Source organism: Pangasianodon hypophthalmus, chromosome 19, assembly GCF_027358585.1.
Source record: "Pangasianodon hypophthalmus isolate fPanHyp1 chromosome 19, fPanHyp1.pri, whole genome shotgun sequence".
In the NCBI taxonomy this organism is placed as follows: domain Eukaryota; kingdom Metazoa; phylum Chordata; class Actinopteri; order Siluriformes; family Pangasiidae; genus Pangasianodon; species Pangasianodon hypophthalmus.
In genome coordinates, this window is record NC_069728.1 from 10,144,943 (window position 1) to 10,162,712 (window position 17,770).

General features: G+C 40.1%; 1 protein-coding gene across 2 annotated transcripts in view; it reads right to left on the bottom strand.

The window, feature by feature from the left end:
- Window positions 1–17,770, bottom strand: part of lrfn2b (leucine rich repeat and fibronectin type III domain containing 2b) — a 120,167-nt gene that overhangs the window by 8,587 nt on the left and 93,810 nt on the right. For both annotated transcript variants that reach the window (XM_026944518.3, XM_026944517.3), the window contains one exon: window positions 4,211–5,607. In XM_026944518.3, coding sequence (XP_026800319.1) covers window positions 4,211–5,586 — 1,376 coding nt within the window. In that variant the 5' untranslated portion in view covers window positions 5,587–5,607. The remainder of the gene's footprint in view (window positions 1–4,210; window positions 5,608–17,770) is intronic.

The window sequence follows — 17,770 nt, forward strand, 5'->3', positions numbered from 1 at the left end:
GAAGAGGTATGAATAATTGTCTCAGTAGTTAGTCGCTTTGGATAAAAGCGTCAGCAAATGTAAAACAACAGCCTGGCTTTTCAGTGTGAGAGACCTGCTTGATTTTACAAACTTTAAAACTGATGCTGAGCTCACTTTGTTTTGGATGAAATCTGATTTATTTTGCTTATGAAGTTCTGGCATAATGTATTCTTATTAACGTGTTAACTACACTATTTTTACAAGCATTGCATAGTTAGCTAGTGCCACATCTGTGCCACTGGACTTTAGTACTCTCACTCACTCACTTTCTCACTTTCACTTTATCCTGTTCAGGGTCGCAGTGGATCTGGAGCCTGTCCTGGGAAACCTGGGTGTTAAGCGGAATACACCCTGGACGGGACGCCAGTCTATCGCAGGGCACCATACACACAATATCACACACCCATTTACAATTTATAATTTGTCTTAGCCAATTCACCTACTGGCATGTTTTTGGAAAACACACAGATATAGGGAGAACATGCACAGAACCTCCACAGAGACAGTAAACCGAGCTCAGGATCAAACCTGGGATTTTGGCATTGTGAGGTGGCAATGCTGAACCCTGTGCCATTGCATTTCATTTCATCAGATGTAGCTTACAAAAGTGTTGGCACAGATGCTAATTTTTGAACTGCATTCCACTCTGCTTGTGCATTTCTAGAGTGAGGGACTATGGAGAGACTGACATGGCTTTAATAGGTCAGATAACTTTAAAATCAAATGACAGGTCTAGTTGCTTTATGATCTCAAAATGACACTATATGACTGAAATATTTCATAGTCTTACAAATGGACCGTCATGGCAATCCTCTCAGTTGCAACTCATTCAACTGTCAGAATGAAAGCTCCTTCACTCTGAGACATGCCCTTCACACTGGGGCATGCACTTCACACTGAGAGTATTTGATATCAGATATTTGGAATGGAATCCATTACTAGACTGTGTTGGATGCCATTCCCGCTCTGTACATCACCCCTCTACCTCTATTTCTCTCTAATATGTGCACACATTAGAGAGTACATCTCTGCTTCCATGGCATAGTAAGATCTATATAGGATGTGAAGATGCTGTGAAATTTCAGGGCTTCTGGTGATTAGATCTAGTAGACTAGTAGGCTACACTCAGAATTTCCTACATATCACTGGCTATTTCAAACTCCCATCTCCCCTGCACCCATTACAGATTGATTTTGTCCAGCAGTTAATTCAGTTTAATTCAAAACCTCAGACAGAGTGGAACCCTGGTGGGACATGTTTGGTTCTGGTTATCATACTAGTATGGACAATAAGTGATAGTTTAAGATGGGAAGAAATGAAAGTTTTAGCAGGGCTCCAGGCACTGAAAGGCAATTTTGGAAGATCGAGGATTTGCTTTCGAGACAGCATGAGGCCATAACATTAATCATGGAGAATGAGACACGAAATGCAGCTATCAGGAAACAGTTACTATAACAGTGAGCACATATTGGCCCACTTTTCCCCTAAGAGCTTTATGGACCTTGTCTGCAACACCTTTGACCCATCTGCACTTTTAGCCACAGACCTGATCTAATAAAACTTACACACCAATAAACAAAATGTTCTCCCCACCCTCCTCTTTCCCCATATCTTTCCTCCCTCTCTAATCATCGCACCATTTCGTGGCTCATTTTTACTCCCTCATTTCTCACTAGATGCTTCTGGTTTCACACATCACTCCTTCTTGCCCGTTTCCTTGGCCTGGCTCTTTCTGGACTAACGTCATGCAAATGTACTCCTGCAACAGTGATTCCTCTGTAGCAAGGAGATTTGATTGTCTTTATGCAGGCAAAAATAGTAAACGGGCCTGGAACAGTCAGGGAGAGAATGGAAAGTGTGCAGAGTGAGATAAATGGGTCTTGACATTTGTCTGGCCTGGCCGATGAGCTGATCTCAAATGCAGCAGGAACATAACTTCACAATAACACTAATGGATGGACGCATTAAAAAGAAATAAGGAATCATGGAGAAGCAGAGTGAGACTGCCTTAAGCGCTCTTAAGGCGCTCTTTCTGTGATGGTGTCAGATTAACTCTGTAATAGGTTAACCAAACCAAATAACATCTATCAGAAAGGTACACACCACAAGACAGCAACAGATATCTTATAGAGTTCAATAAATAGATAAGGTTAATGAGAGTATGTTAGTTATTTCTTTGTGAGCTGAGGAACCATACTCCTCCTAAATTAAGGTCCTCCCAGCAGTAATTACCCAGATCATAAGCTGCTAGTAGAGTTTTCACGGCATAACACTTGAGGTTCTCGCTTGTTGTATAACAGTCATGCTGTAACACACTATAACTGAGTTTAATAAAATGACATGATGAGCTGTCTTTGTTTACTGTCAATCAAACATGGGCTTTAATAAGGCAGACAGACCCAGAGCAATGAATAGCTAATAAGCAAAGTTCCCCAGACAGCATGGCGATATATATCACAAGAAGAGACAGACAAGCACACTAAATCGCACAGCGGGTGACATTATGGACACTGAGGGATAAAAGTGTGTCATAGATGCCTTATGGCAATCCAGCTAAAACATTACTATGGCTTTCCATTTAACATGTCACTTCCTATCTATAGTCCCTTATATTTACCCTATGGCAATAGGCTAGATGACTTTAACCATCCTGTCCTGTTCCCTACTTAGCAATACTGTGTTCTATTGACCTTGACATTATCTTTATATTAATGCAGTACAACTGTACAATCTATTTTAAAAATTCTCTAAATATTCATTCCTTTCATCCATCCATCTATCCATCCATCCATCCACCCACCTATCACTTCAATCATGAACATTTATACTTTCAAACTGATTGTAAAAATTCCGGATTCTCAAACTGTTTTATTTTTACAGGAATAAAAAATAAATCTAAGTACATGTCACTGTGGTAACAGTGGTCTCAGTGGTAACAATGATACCACTTAATAACACCACATGGATATTATTCACAGTAGAATACACCTACTTTATACAATTATACCCCAATTTCAACACAGATGATACATACATAATGCCCTAAGAGACATGGCAAGTGCAGATTCCCAGCCAATGGACTGAGCAGAAGGGAGGGAGCTGTCACACATTTCCCCAGATACTAATGGATAAATGATTTAAATGGCATTAAGTAATTGGATTTTCTCTCTGCTTGGGTTTTTCTGCTCCTCTTGCTCAGATTTACAGCACTATTCATGCATGCTGTAAAACACTTTATATCATTATCATGGGCCTGGGGACCAAAAGACTCAAATGCTACTCATGAGATTTGAGAAATGCAAAGAAATAAAAGCAGAGTTGAGGAAACATGAAAAGAAAACAATGTTTTTCACCCACACTAAAAAGTGTCAGTAATAGAAAAACGCATATTGACTAACATTGGACACAAGGGAATATTCACCTGGTGCCAAGTCAGGTGGATGTGAGCTTACTCAATCCAGATCAAGTGCACATACGTGTGCAGTAATGTCCATGTGTGCGAATGTACACAAAAGTATTGTATTATATGTATTGTATTATAATCATGGTGTATTTGCAGAATAGTATTATGCTTCTATTATTCTAATAGTGATTCTAGCTACTAGTCCTTAATACAGACTAATAGTTTATCTAGTGTTAGCTAGCTTGCAAATGATCTCAGCTAACAAGTTGATATCTTTATTTGTTATTTTGTCACTTTAATTCAAGAGAAAGGCTAGTGGAAATGAGCTGATGTCTTGCTGAACCAAGGATGCCTGATGAAAACAGAATGATTGGCAGTCAGAAAAATAAGATAAAAAAGCTGCTTGATTAACTATTTACTGGACCTAGCAGGGGATGATGGGTAGATCGCTGAAGAATGCAACAAAGTTATACTATCAAAGATAACAGTCTTATCCCTAAGCAAATTCATCACTTTCTGGTTTAGCTGGTGATGTAGGTGATCGAGTAAATATGAAATCCCTTATCTCATAGCATGTCAAAACTGGCAGTGCCTCCTAAAAAACATGTTTCTCCAAATGAATCAAAACATCAGTACTTAGCAAACAAGCACTATTTTCCTACTTTTCAGTACTGTTTGCTGACTGTAGACATACAGCTCTGCTGCTTTTTTTAGTCTATACCTTTTTGATATTAAATACACTGAGTCCTGAACCCTGCTCATGCTGCGTCATTTGTAATACTGTACCTGTAAATGAGCACTTCGTCATCAGAGCAGTTGTACTGCAGCTGGTACATTTTCACTTTGGGTGCTGCCTTGCTGATGGACCATCTGATGAGGGCAGAGTCTGCGGTCACCTCAGAAACCCAAACTGGCTTGTCCTTTTCTGGTTGGCCCTTGGGCGTGGCCTTTGAGGTTCCAGTAATATCAGAGAGGCGGGATTTGGGTTGTCCTGTTCCATTGTTTATGTGGGGCAGCTGGATGATTGACAGTTCCACTGAAGCAGTGGATTCCCCGGCAACGTTGGCAGCAATACATGTGAATGTGCCAAAGTCTTTTGATGTAGTAATGGTAATAACAAGTGTGCCATTGCTGTACACCACAATACGAGAAGAGTTGCCAAGGAGACGGTCGTCAGGGGCTATCCAATGAATTGTGGGAGTTGGGTCTCCAGTGGCCTCGCATCTCAAGCTGGCTGTTTGGCCCTCTAAAACCAACATCCTGTGTGTGTGCTGTGTGATAAGGGGCTGTTCACATATAAACTCATCCTCCCTTATGGTCCAGAAGTAACGCCCCTTCAAATTTGAAGGGGAGGCGCAAGTTTCCAAGTCATTTTCACGCTCCAGCCTTCGAAACCAGAGCAGCTCGCAGTTGCAGTGCAGTGGATTGCCACCAATGCTCAGTGAAAGCTGTGGTGCAAACGGTGTAGAGACTTGCACCAATTCCTGCAGTGAATCTTGCGCCCGAGCAAAAATTGGGTCTGGCGGAAGCTTCCGGAGGCGGTTGGATGTCAGGTCTAGACGTGCAAGTCTCTCCAGGTCAGTAAAGGTACCTTCAGGAATGTATTCCAGCAGGTTGTGGTCCAGAGTGAGCTGGTGCAGGTTGACCATCTGACGCACTGAATCCCAGGGCAGCATCTGCAGGTTGTTGTATGACAAATCAAGATCCTCGATTGCTGGCACCAAGTCCTGGAAAGCATGTTCAGAGATGCGGCGTAGCTGGTTATTGTTCAGAATTAGGTATTGAAGGTTTACAAGTCCCCGTAGATCATCTGGTCCCAGTTCAGCCAGCCGGTTGTTGTCCATGTGCAGTGAGCGCAGTGTCTCAAGGTCAGCAAAGGAGAATGGCTGGATGGAACTGATGCTGTTGCGTGACAGCGTCAGATCCACTAATTCACTCATATTGGCAAAGTCCTGCTGAGTAATGCGTAAGATGAAGTTTCCACCTAGACGGAGCTCTACCGTGTGCCGGTTGATGTCAGTTGGTACGAACAAAAGGCCTTTAGCAGGACACAGTGTCCCAAGGGACTCAGACAAATTCTGGCACACACAGTATTTGGGACATGCATGAACAACCACCGCAGTCATAACCAGGACCAGCAGCTGCCAAAGCACACGGTCCATGGTCGATTCATAAAAAGGGGCCTGTAGGAGGAAAAGAAAGAGAGAATTTAAAAATGATTAGTAATTTAAAATGCTATGGGCATCATTAAAAATCTTATCCAATACTAACTAACGAGGAACAAAATAGCATTGTCTTTGGAGCAGGTCTCTGTGGCAGATGTTCATTTATATATTTTGGCACAAAGAAAACACAGTGACCATGGTAGATTCACACAAATGGAATAGGAGAGGAAGGACTGAGAGGAAAAGTATGTGCATCTCCATCTCTCCCTTTCCAGTCTCACAGTAACCAAGGACCATTTCTGCACTGCTTAGCTGGGTATTTCTGAATTATTTTCCCACACATCATGACTAGATTGTGTTAGTACCAATATACGATTAATTCTTTAAAAGATATGAGCACATATAGAAGAAATACTTTACTTAAGTTAAAAAACATGTTTCAAATTCATGTGTTAGTTGCACTTAAGTATCTTCCTAACACAAACCAAAACTCTGTTTACATTTATTCATTTGTCAGATGCCCAAAATGTCTTACAGTTTGAGATACAATACAGGCACAGAGCTAAGCAGCTGAAGGTTAAGGGCCTTGCTTAATGACCCAACAGTGACTGTCTGGCAGTCATGGAATTTGAACTCACAATCTTCTGATTGCTTTTAGTACATCAATAACTTTTTTCTTTAGAGTTGGAGAAGGACTTAATGCTACATTAGCCAGTCAATATATCTAAGGAGGTTACAGCTAGAAATAACATAGGCAGGAACATTATGATTACAGTATAAGTCCCTAGTCATTTATATTTCTGTGTTTATGTTTCTAAATTTTCATAGAAATACATGCTTGAAATAAGCAAAATTGCTTGAAATTACTAAAATGTCCAGAAATAGGCTTATTCATCATTTGTCTGCAGTCTCATAATGAATAATGAAAAATAATTTTACTTTATTCTATTTTGACTATATAAGATATTTTCACTTGCTAATATATCATTTTTTTGCATTGTTTCTGCATCAGTCTGTAAATAAATGCATATATTCGATTTGACTTGTATCAGAATGCATATATTCGCTTTGTCCATGCCATATCATATAAGCTGATAGGACTTATAGATATAAACATAATTATAAACAGGTAAATACAAATGTTTTTTTTGTGTGTGTGTGTGTGTGTGTGTGTGTATGTGTGTGCATTCACAGCCTCCCGGGGTCATCCCTATGGCCGCTGTTCCAGCTCTTCTTTGATCATGGCTGTTTCATCTTTTGTTAGTGTGTGTGTGTGTTCAAAAGCTACATATGAACAGGGGGAGTTCAACAAAGCAGTGCAGCTCAGCAATGTGACTTAATGTGAGCATCTCAGTGTGATGCTATTTTTTTCACACCTTGGTCTTCGCCTTTATTTTTACCCCTAATAACATAGCAGAGACTTCCAGAAACTTAACAGAAAGTAGAGCAAAGCTAAACTTCTCACAATAGCAATGCTAAAAACAACACTGGAACATTCAGTAGTGCTAAAGGTGTTAATGCTATGGTGATAGAATACACTCACACAGTGTCTGATCCGACAGAAATAAGGAGGAAAAAGAAATCAGACACAAGTAAGCAAACTGCCCACCTGGATAAAATTGCTAAAGACAAGGCAGAGCCATTAAGCAGCGAGGTTAGTCATTCCACACAACTAGGTATCTACTGAAACATGACAGGAAGTGGCACGTCCTCTTGCATCATCTCCCCACTAGCCTGAGTGCATCACTGATCCAACATTACTCTGTCAGTCATTGGGCACATGCCAGTGTTAGGTTTTTAAAATGAGTTCCAAGTGTTGTGTTATTTTCAGCTTATTTGGATTTCAGTTTAATTTTAGTTTTTACCATGGTGAGTAGAAAAGCATTTCAGAATGTATAATAGGTCACTACAGTATTTGAGGTGGATGGGCTACAACAGCAGACCACATTGGGTACCACCCGTTTCTACCAAGTACAGGAACTCACTGCAACTGAACAGCTGAAGATTGGAAAAACAGTGCCTGGTCTTTTTTCCAAACTTCCATCATCCAGTTTTGGTGAGCCTGTGCCTACTGTAGTCTCAGATTGCTGTTTTTCTCTGAAATATTCAAATATTTAACCAAGCCTGTCTGGCACCAACAACTATGCCACCGTCAAAGTCACTGAGTTCACATTTTTCCTCATTCTGAAGTTTGATGTGAACATTACCTGAAGCTCCTGACCTGTATCTGCATGATTTTACGCATTATGCTGTTGATTGGCTGGTTGGATGATTGCATGAATGAGCAGTTGTACAGGTGTTCCTAATAAAGTGATTGGTCAGTGTATGTTAGGGAATGTAACGCAATGGAACTGCCTGTGTCTGTATCTCCAAATTTCTTATCAGTATTTGTGGACATGGCCTAAACTGGAAAACTTTATTTTTTTAATTAAATATGAACCCTATCACTATGTAAGACACTGGGGGAAAAACACAGCGTTAGAAATGCCGGCACTGTCAGCAATTTTTTTTTTGTGAACTCTGGCTCTGTCAGTTCCTCAACTTCAGATAGTGATGTGTAGCAGTCTCAACAGGAGATGTGTGTGGGATGAATCCCACTTGTGCAATTATTATTTTTATTTGTATCTGCCTGCAATATTTTCTAACGAAATTTGTTTGGTTCTATTCCAAAAATATAAATAAACTATTATTCTTATTTAAACCATCGTGACCATGACCAGGCAGTTATGCTATAACTATGTGAGCTGCTATAAGTGAGTGATGCTATAAATTTACATTTATGGCATTTGGCAGATGCCCTTATCCAGAGGAACTTACATTTATCTCATTTTATACAACTGAGCAGTTGAGGATTATGGGCCTTGGCAGTGCTGAGATTTGAACCCACAACCTTCCTGTAGTCCGACGTAAATGTGTCTCACACACAGTAGATTAGGCAGAAATTAATATCATTAATTGCATGCATTCTGTCACATAATACAGTACAATACCTTTATGACAGTTCTACTAAAAATAATAAAAATAAGATGCGAGTAATAGGGGGAAATTACATTTTATCCTATAAAACCAGAACTATTCTTCTTTTTCTCCTCCTACATTAAACCTCCTGTACTGCACAGATTGGTTAATCCTACTTCTTACCATCGCAGCTGGTAGCCAATATGATTAAACAAACTAAGAGACACATTTGTTTAATGAAGTGACCTGTTAAATACAGAATCATAATGATGATTCTGCTCCCTACTAAACCCCCGCATACCGCCCCCCCAGCCCCCCCCAAACATTACACTCTACACTGCTTTTTGTTATTTTAGTTTAATAACACTAAAACTTACAGCATTATTTTGTGTCTTCTGACAGAAATGCACAAATACACAGTGCATTCTGTGTAACACCATCATGAACGGCACATCAAAGTGTTGTCCCTGACCATCTCCTTAACCTGTTGTATAGCCACAGTCATTTAAAGTGCAATCAACCAGTTCAATCTGGCACTATCAATCTGGCAGACAGGATGGTTTGAGTATTTCTATAACTGCTCATCTCCTGGAATTTTCATGCCCAACAGTCTCTAGAGCTTACTCAGAATTGTGCAATAAAGAAAAAAAAAACATCCAGTGAGCAGCAGTTCTGTGGACGGAAATGCCTTGTTGATGAGAGAGGTCAACGGAGAATGGCCAGACTGGTTAGAGCTGACAGAACAGCTAGAGTAACTCAGATAACCACTCGGAACAATTGTGGTGAGCAGAAAAGCATCTCAGAATGCACAAGATGCACAACAGAAGACCATGTCGGGTTCCACTTCTGTCAGCCAAGAACGGAAAGCTGAGGCTGCAGTGGGCACAGGATCAACAAAACTGGACAGCTGAAGACCGGAAAAATGTAGCCTGGTCTGAGGAATCTTATTTTCTGCTGAGGCACACAGATGGTAGGGTCAGAATTTTGCACCAACAGAATGAATCCATGGACCCAAACTGCCTTGGGTAAACAGTCCAGGCTGGTGGAGGTGGTGTAATGGTGTGGGGAATGTTTTCTTGCAACACTTTGGGCTTGTTAATACTAATCAATCAATGCTTGAATGCCACAGCCTGTTTGAGTATTTTTACTGACAATGTGCATCCCTTCATGGCCACAATTTACTCATCTTCTAATGGCTACTTTCAGCATGATAATGCGCCATGTCACAAAGCAAAAGTCATCTCAAAGAGGTTTCATGAACATGACAATGAGTTCAGTGTTCTTCAGTGGGCTTCCCAGTCAGAGGATCTGAATCCAATAGAACACCTTTGGGATGTGGTAGAACGGGAGATTCGCAGCATGAAAGTGCACCTGAAAAATCTGCAGGAACTGTGTGATGCAATCATGTCAACATGGACCAGAATCTCAAAAGAAGTTTTCCAGCATCTTGTGGAATCCATGCCATCAGGAATTTTTTTGAAAGCGAATTGTTTTGAAAGCAAAGGGAGGCTGTACCCAGTATTAGTAATACTAATTAATACTAAATACTAAAAAAGTGCTCAGTGAGTGAATCAGTCAGTAGTAAGAAATCTGATATTTGTGTTGTCTCAAAAAATGAAAGATATGTGACTGATGCATTCCTATACATCAGGGTTTCAGTTAATAGATCAGCGTTGCTGTTAACTTTTCGAAAGTTGGTACATCTCTGAATGTTGTTTGCTAGCATGTTTGTTGTGTGTTGTGTAAAGTTTTAGCCACAGCAGCGTTGTTGATGCTGCCAGCACCATGCCTTTCCTCATATTTGCAAAGGAATTCCTGATGCCTGGAAGGTTGTTGTCATGATTTCAACTTTTTTTCATTACTTAAAACTAGGTATGTACTCTTTTGCTAAATATTTATATTGATATATTACTCAGCAGTTGGAGTAACAGCTCTGGACAAACATTCACACAGCTTTTACCTGGTGATCGGAATTATGGGATTATGTGATGCTACTTAAAATTTATTCTAGAAAAGCAACTGTTGTCTTGTAAATAGGACAGATTAAAGGGAGCAAAAATATGTATATAGGCACGGGGAAGTGACAACAATGATATGCACTGAATATCATGAGATATCATGTATCTGATTATTGAAAGATGCTACTTTATGGGTGATGAAAGTAAAGCCATCATTTGGTGTAGTGTTTTCATAAATAAGGTTGTTTCATTAAAAGAAAAGGGTTTGGATGCTCCAGAGCAGAACTCACAGTGCCTGCCACCCCATAATTCCTCACGACTAAATGGGTTCATTTGCTGAAAGGCCACTACAAGCCAGTTCCTGCCACCCATGTAGCATAAATCACCGAGAAATCACAGGCAAGGACACGGAGGCTTTGGCGAATGGACAAATCTTCCATGACCGTTTAATTTGAGGCCTGGATGTGGATATCCATGCACACATACACAGACACACACACACACTCCTCCTACTGGGCTGGAAGCACTTTATCGGCTGCAGATAGAACAGGATCAAAAGGAGCTTGAAAAAGTAATGGTACTGCTCTCCAGTTAGTGAGAAGAAGCTAATCCACATCATTTTATAGTGTGGCCACTTTGAGGTTTTTTTCATATTAAAAATAAGAACAGCAGTGAATAAAACTCTACTCTGTTTCATTGTCCACCAGCTTGCGATTTTTTTTTTTCTTGTCATTAACCTCAAGAGTGAAAAAAGTGTGCGGAACGACTTTTTTTTTGTTAGCTGTTACAACAAAAATGACAATATATTAAATGTAACTATAAACTGATAAAAATTGTGTTGTTCTGTAATAAATTTTAAAAAGGTTCTGATATAAAAGACCATCTCTATGTGCCTTGTCATCTCCAACTTGGGGTTTTCAAACAGTACAAAGAGAAAAAGCAAGAGATAAAGACAGAAAACCTCCACTTTTCTTCATGTTCTCAGTAAACAGGGATGGTTTATTATCATAATTACTAAATCAATACTGGTTAAGTGGCAAGTGGTGTAGGCCAATTAAAACAACACAGTTCGTGCTATAACAGAGGATGAGGGAAAGCAAGAGATAACAGAGGGACAAATTTCTCAATCATTCTCTTTCAGTAAACACTTTATCCTGGTCAGCGCTGCAGTGAATCTAAAGAATGTTCTGGTAACACTGGGTGTAAGGTGGGAATACACCCTGGATGGAACACTGGTCCATCACAGGGCCCCAGGTACACACTCATTCACACAACCCACTGTGCCACCATGCTGTCTGGACAGTGTTCTGACATTAGTAATTAAATTTAAGTGAATAAACTTATCCCTAGGAGAACAACTATAATGCTGGGCATATCAACCATCATAACTATGTCATCATTATCATCAAAGACATAACATACATCAACGCCTCTCAATATCTCCCAAAAATTACCCAATGTATAAAACATGTAGTCACAAGCTTTCTGTCATCAGCAGACATCACAGTCGTGTGCCTGAACTCAGAACTGCAGGGTCGTTAGCAACACATCTCTTCAAGAGGCTTGAAACACTCAGCTGCATATCTCCCATGATGCTCCTCTGCTGCCTGATATCATTGCTTGGGAGTGAGCACTTTTGTGCTAAAAGAGAAAAATGTAAAAAAGCCCCATAAAGCATTCGAGCTATGAAAAAAGTTGCTGTAAGACGTGTTGTTGCTGCTCTGAAATGTCACTGAACTTAAAGAGAACTGGATTAGTGGAGAGCATTCAACATCCCCACGTTAGAGGGAGTGTGCTCTTAACTCCTCTCACCAGGCAGCATCTATAAAAATCCAAGCCAAATTGAAAATATAAAATATTGAATCACCAATAGGAATGAGTAATATGATGACACTGTTTACTAAACACAAAACTTAAAGAACTTAAATTCTGCTTCACTTTAACTTTCTCCTTCCAACAACAATGCTTTAGATTCAGATTCATATTTCTGATGGTTAACGGGAGTCTTGTTTAGTGGTGTTAATAATTGGGTTAGATAAAGAAAAGGATGAAGACTGACAGTATTAGACTGTACAAGTACAGTGAAATGCTTCTCTTTGCATAACCTAGCTTGTTGAAAATGTAGTGTTAGGGAGCAGAATCAGCCATGAGACAACACTGCTGGGGCAGAGATGGTTAGCAGTGGCAGCTTGGAGCTGTTGGGGCTTGAACTTCTGATCAGTAGCACAGATCCTTTAAAAATTGAGTCACAACTAACACAACTGATGCCAAGATGAGTTGAATTCCTGGCCAATGCACAGCCAGTTTTTTTTTTCTTTTAGGGTAGTGGTGGCTTAATGGTTAAGGCTATAGGGTCCTTATCTGGAGGTTGGGTTTCAAGCCCCAGTGCTGGTGAGCTGCTGCTGTTGGACCCTTCAGCAAAGCTCTTAACCCTATCTGCTCTAGGAGTACCATATCATGGCTGACCCTGTGCTCTAACCCCAACTTCCTAACAAGCTGGGACATGTGAAGAAAAGAATTTCACTGTGCTATAACATATATATGTGACAAATAAAGTCTTCTTCTAAAGATTGTGGATTTCTAAGTGTCTCCCTATAAATGACAATTTATAAATGTGGATTTCTAAGTGTCTCCCTATAAATGACAATTTAATTAAATGCAGAACTAGAAAATTTAGATGCAAGTAGATCTCAGAATGCAAGCATTTCGGCTTGGCAGACATTTTATCTGTGTTAAAAATAATTTTAACTTGGCACATTCTACTTCAATGCTATATTTCATGTATTTTCTTGTGAATCAAAAGTTTTCATTTTCCTCTTTTCCTGTCCACTCAGTCAAATAGTTGAGTTAACTTAACTGCTTTCGTCCATACTGTTATTACATGTCTATCTTAAACAATTTATAACAATTTAGAATTTTAGTCATTCACAAATCATATTACATTAGGCTACATAGTACGAGAAAGGTAAAGCACTTGAATGCTGGGATATTGTTGAAAGCCAATGATTGATGGATAAATTCGAGTGTAAACCTAAGATGTTTGACAACTATGAATTTCATTTTTCATCTGTGGATGGCTGTCATTGAAGTTTCATGGTCAAATGTGCTATTATTAAAAATATCATGTTTTATTCTACCTCTGGTTGGCTGGAGTTCAGACAGACTTTTGTTGTAATAGTGAATAGTTCAGACACAATATTTCTGGCTATGGTATGGCCGTGTTTCAAAATTTCATGCAGTAAAGGCCAATGCCACCCTAAGCATTTCCACTGTTACTCTATCTTTACGCTGCCCATATAAAAGACTTAATGGCTACATGCTAGCTAGGTAAATTGTTAGCCACGGTCATTATCTCGCCTGTGCTCAGAGTCTGTATTTTCACTGTGGTGCTGCCTGCATGACTGAGTGGAGTGTACACGCCACACTGCACTCATTTATCAGCAATGACAGTAAACCCGTATGGTTATTGAGTGAAAGAAAACACTCTTCTTTTTCTCTCTTTTTCTGCTCAAATTCACTCATCTTCTACATGCCTGTTGCCTCTGTAGTGCCCTCTTTAAGTGTTAATAGCCTTTAATTAGGGATTAATTATGAAAGCAGAGGTGACACAACCTCTGATTGTCGGTGGATTATAATGCACTGCGCACACACACACACACACACACACACACACACACACACAATGAGGTAATATTTTATCAACTGCTCCACATGTGGCCCTATATTCATTGGAGTGTATAATAATAATAATAATAATAATAATAATAATAACTTTAAAAGTATAATATGAGCAATATATTACACTTTAACAGTCTTTTTTACCTCATTATTTCTGCTGAATTTTTTTTTTTTTAGAAAGGTCATTTTGATAAGACCTGGAAACAATGTCCACTGACACTTGTATGTGTGTGTGTGTGTGTGTGTGTGTGTGTGTGTGTGTGTGTGTGTAATGAGGGTGGGGGGTATAAAGAAACAAAGGTCGTACCAACCTGCTGGTCTGCCTCTATGAATAAATATATAAAGTTTGAGGGCTCCTGTATATACACACACACACACACATACACACACACATACACACACTGCAGGTTGCATGCATGCTGTTAAAATTAATTCCAAAACTCCAGGCTTCTTAATACAAGACTATAATACAATACAAAACTTAATACAAGACTTAATACAATACAAGATCATCAGTGGTGAAAATTCAAGTGGCTCAATATGCCAAAAATAATTATATCATGATACTGGATACGTAATACTCCAGGGCTATCCAATCTTTATCTGCAAAGGGCCAGTGTGGCTACAGGTTTTCATTCCACTCAAACAAGAACCACATGTAAAAGTTAATTAAAGACCAAGATCAACTGATCAAACAGGTACAATCAGATGTGGCTCCTGCTTTGTTGGAACAAAAACCTGCAGCCAAACTGGGCCTTTGTGCATAAGGTCAGAAAACTCTGTAACACACTTTTACAATGTAAGAGACATATTGTGACTTTTTTTTAGCAGACTGAAGTAGGTTCTCTTGTAATATCCCCCTGTATTTTGCTCCATCCATTCTCCCTTCCCAAGCATCCCCAGAGCATGATGCTGCCACCACCATATTTCACTGTAGTGGTGGTGTTAATTGAGGTGTGGTATGCATTAGGTCTGCATCACTCATAATGGCCATTACAAAGGTGATTATTAGTAATAACACATAAACTTCCTGAGACTCCCTCACCATACTCAAGCAATCAGAGACGTCCCTGTAACCATGGAAATGGAACTGAACCCTGACTGCCTACTTTTTGCCTTTGTCCAGAAGTCTCTGGGGAAAAACACTGTACCATGACTGCAACAGTACAGTAGGACTTGCTATATATTCTGCAAGCTGACTAGGAATATTTTGTTGAAATGACAAAAGTCTCGAAGGAGTGCCATTAATGATGAACTTGCTCCCTCTCAGAGGATGATATGAGATCAGGCTTCACATAAGCAGAACTTCTTTTAGTCTTTCTCTTTCATAAAACTGCAAAACCATGCTCACACATGGGATGCCTGTAGTTTTCACAGAGCACTGATAAATCACTGATCTTATCTGGCTGGGTTTTCCAAAAACCTATCAAAACGAAAAGCAAAACTTATTTTTACTCATCTGATAAGCGTTACATAACCTTTTCATTTGGAGACGAGAGATTTGGGGGGTTTCCACCCAGAGGCTCTAATCGACGTGATATCGCCGTGTCAATCAACTCCTAAGGCACACTAAATCCTGGCAAGGTCGCTTGCACTAGAAGATAAGGCTGTTATAAGTGGGAGAAAAACTTATTTGTCTGGAGGAGATCAATGAACTTCGCAGTGTGCGTTGTGAGGCCTGGCTGCTCGTTAAGCTTGTTTTTTTATGTTCAGCAAGAAGCTCAACAGGGGGAAAGGATACAAGAATGGCAGGATATAGTTAAAAGTTGATTTATTATCCTATAAAATACAGAAATTACCATTAGGGAACAGAAGCATACTGTTGTAATGAGTATGAGTAAATCCAACAGTGATATTGCCAGAGAATGATATTACTCCACTGGAGACTGCCAAAAAAAAACTGATGTTTGCATAAGAACAGTATAATAAACATACTTAAAAGCTGAAAAATGTGAGCATGGAGAACAGGCGGAATAAGACACCAAGGAAAGGAAAACTAAACAATTCCCAATGGTTAAGATCCCAGGAGTACACACCGATCAGCCATAACATTAAAACCACTGACAGCTGACATAAATAACACTAATTATCTTGTTACAGTGGCACCTGTCAAGGGGTGGGATATGTTGGGCAGCAAGTGAATAAACAGTTCTCGAAGTTGGTGTGTTGGAAGCAGGACAAATGGGCAAGCGTACAGATCTGAGCAACTTTGATAAGGGCCAAATTTTGATGGCTAGACAACTGGGTCAGAGCATCTCCAACACAGCAGTTCTTGTGGGGTGTTCCCAGTATGCAGTGGTTAGTACCTACCAAAAGTGGTCCAAGGAAGGACAACAGGTGAAACGGAGACAGGGTCATGGGCGTCCAAGGCTCAGTGATGCATGTGGGGAGCGAAGGCTAGCCTGTCTGGTCCTATCCCACAGAAGAGCTACTGTAGCACAAATTGCTGAAAAATGATAGGCTATGATAGAAAGTTGTCAGAACACACAGTGGATTGTAGCTTGCTGTATATGGGGCTGTGTAGCCGCAGACCGGTCAGAGTGCCTGTGCTGACCTCTGTCCACCGCTGAAAGCACCTACAAATAGGCAAGTGAGCATCAGAACTGGACCATGGAGCCATGGAAGAAGGCAGCCTGGTCAGAAGAGTCACATTTTCTTTTACATCATATGGATGGCCGGGTGCATGTGCTTACCTGGGAAAGAGATGACACCAGGATGCATTTTGTATTTGAAGAAGGCAAGCTGGCAGAGGCAGTGTGATGCTCTGTGCAATGTTCTGCTGGGAAACTTTGGGTCCTGGCAATCATGTGGATGTTACTTTGACACGTACCACCTACATAAACATTGTTGCAGACCAAGTACACCCCTTAATGGCAGTGATATTCCCTAAGGGCAGTGGCCTCTATCAGCAGGATAATGCGCCCTGGCACACTGCAAAAATTGTGCAGGAATGGTTTGAGGAACATGACAAAGTGTTCAGGATGTTGACTTGGCCTCCAAATTCCCCAGATCTCAATTCGATCAAGCATCTGTGGGATGTGCTGGACAAACAAGTCCGATCTATGGAGGCCCCACCTCACAACTTACGGGACTTAAAGGATCTGCTTCTAAGATCTTGGTGCCAGATACCAGAGGACACCTTCACAGGTCTTGTGGAGTCCATGCCTCGATGGGTCACCCTTCTTCCTTGCTGACACGACTGTTAAAAATTGTATATTATTTCTTTATAATATGAAAACCTGACTGCTATTTTAAACATCAAGCAAAATTTGAATAAATAAACAAAAGAAAAAAAAACACAGAAATGTGATGAAATACTTTTTAAACACCAACAGAAGATGCTGATGCGATCAATCTGGTAAATGTTTGGCTGGGCATGGCCTACTATTCTATAGTAAACATAACAGCACATACAGTGAGAATCAGGATCATCTAATCCTTCCTTTACCAAACTAGTTATTAATGATCACACTAGGCTTGCTAGCATTCACCTTTTAGCTGTTTTTTTTGGCTTGTTAATATTTTGCGTGTTATCATTCACTGAGCTTTTGTTTATTAACTTGCTTGATTTCTTGATTTTAGCCTCA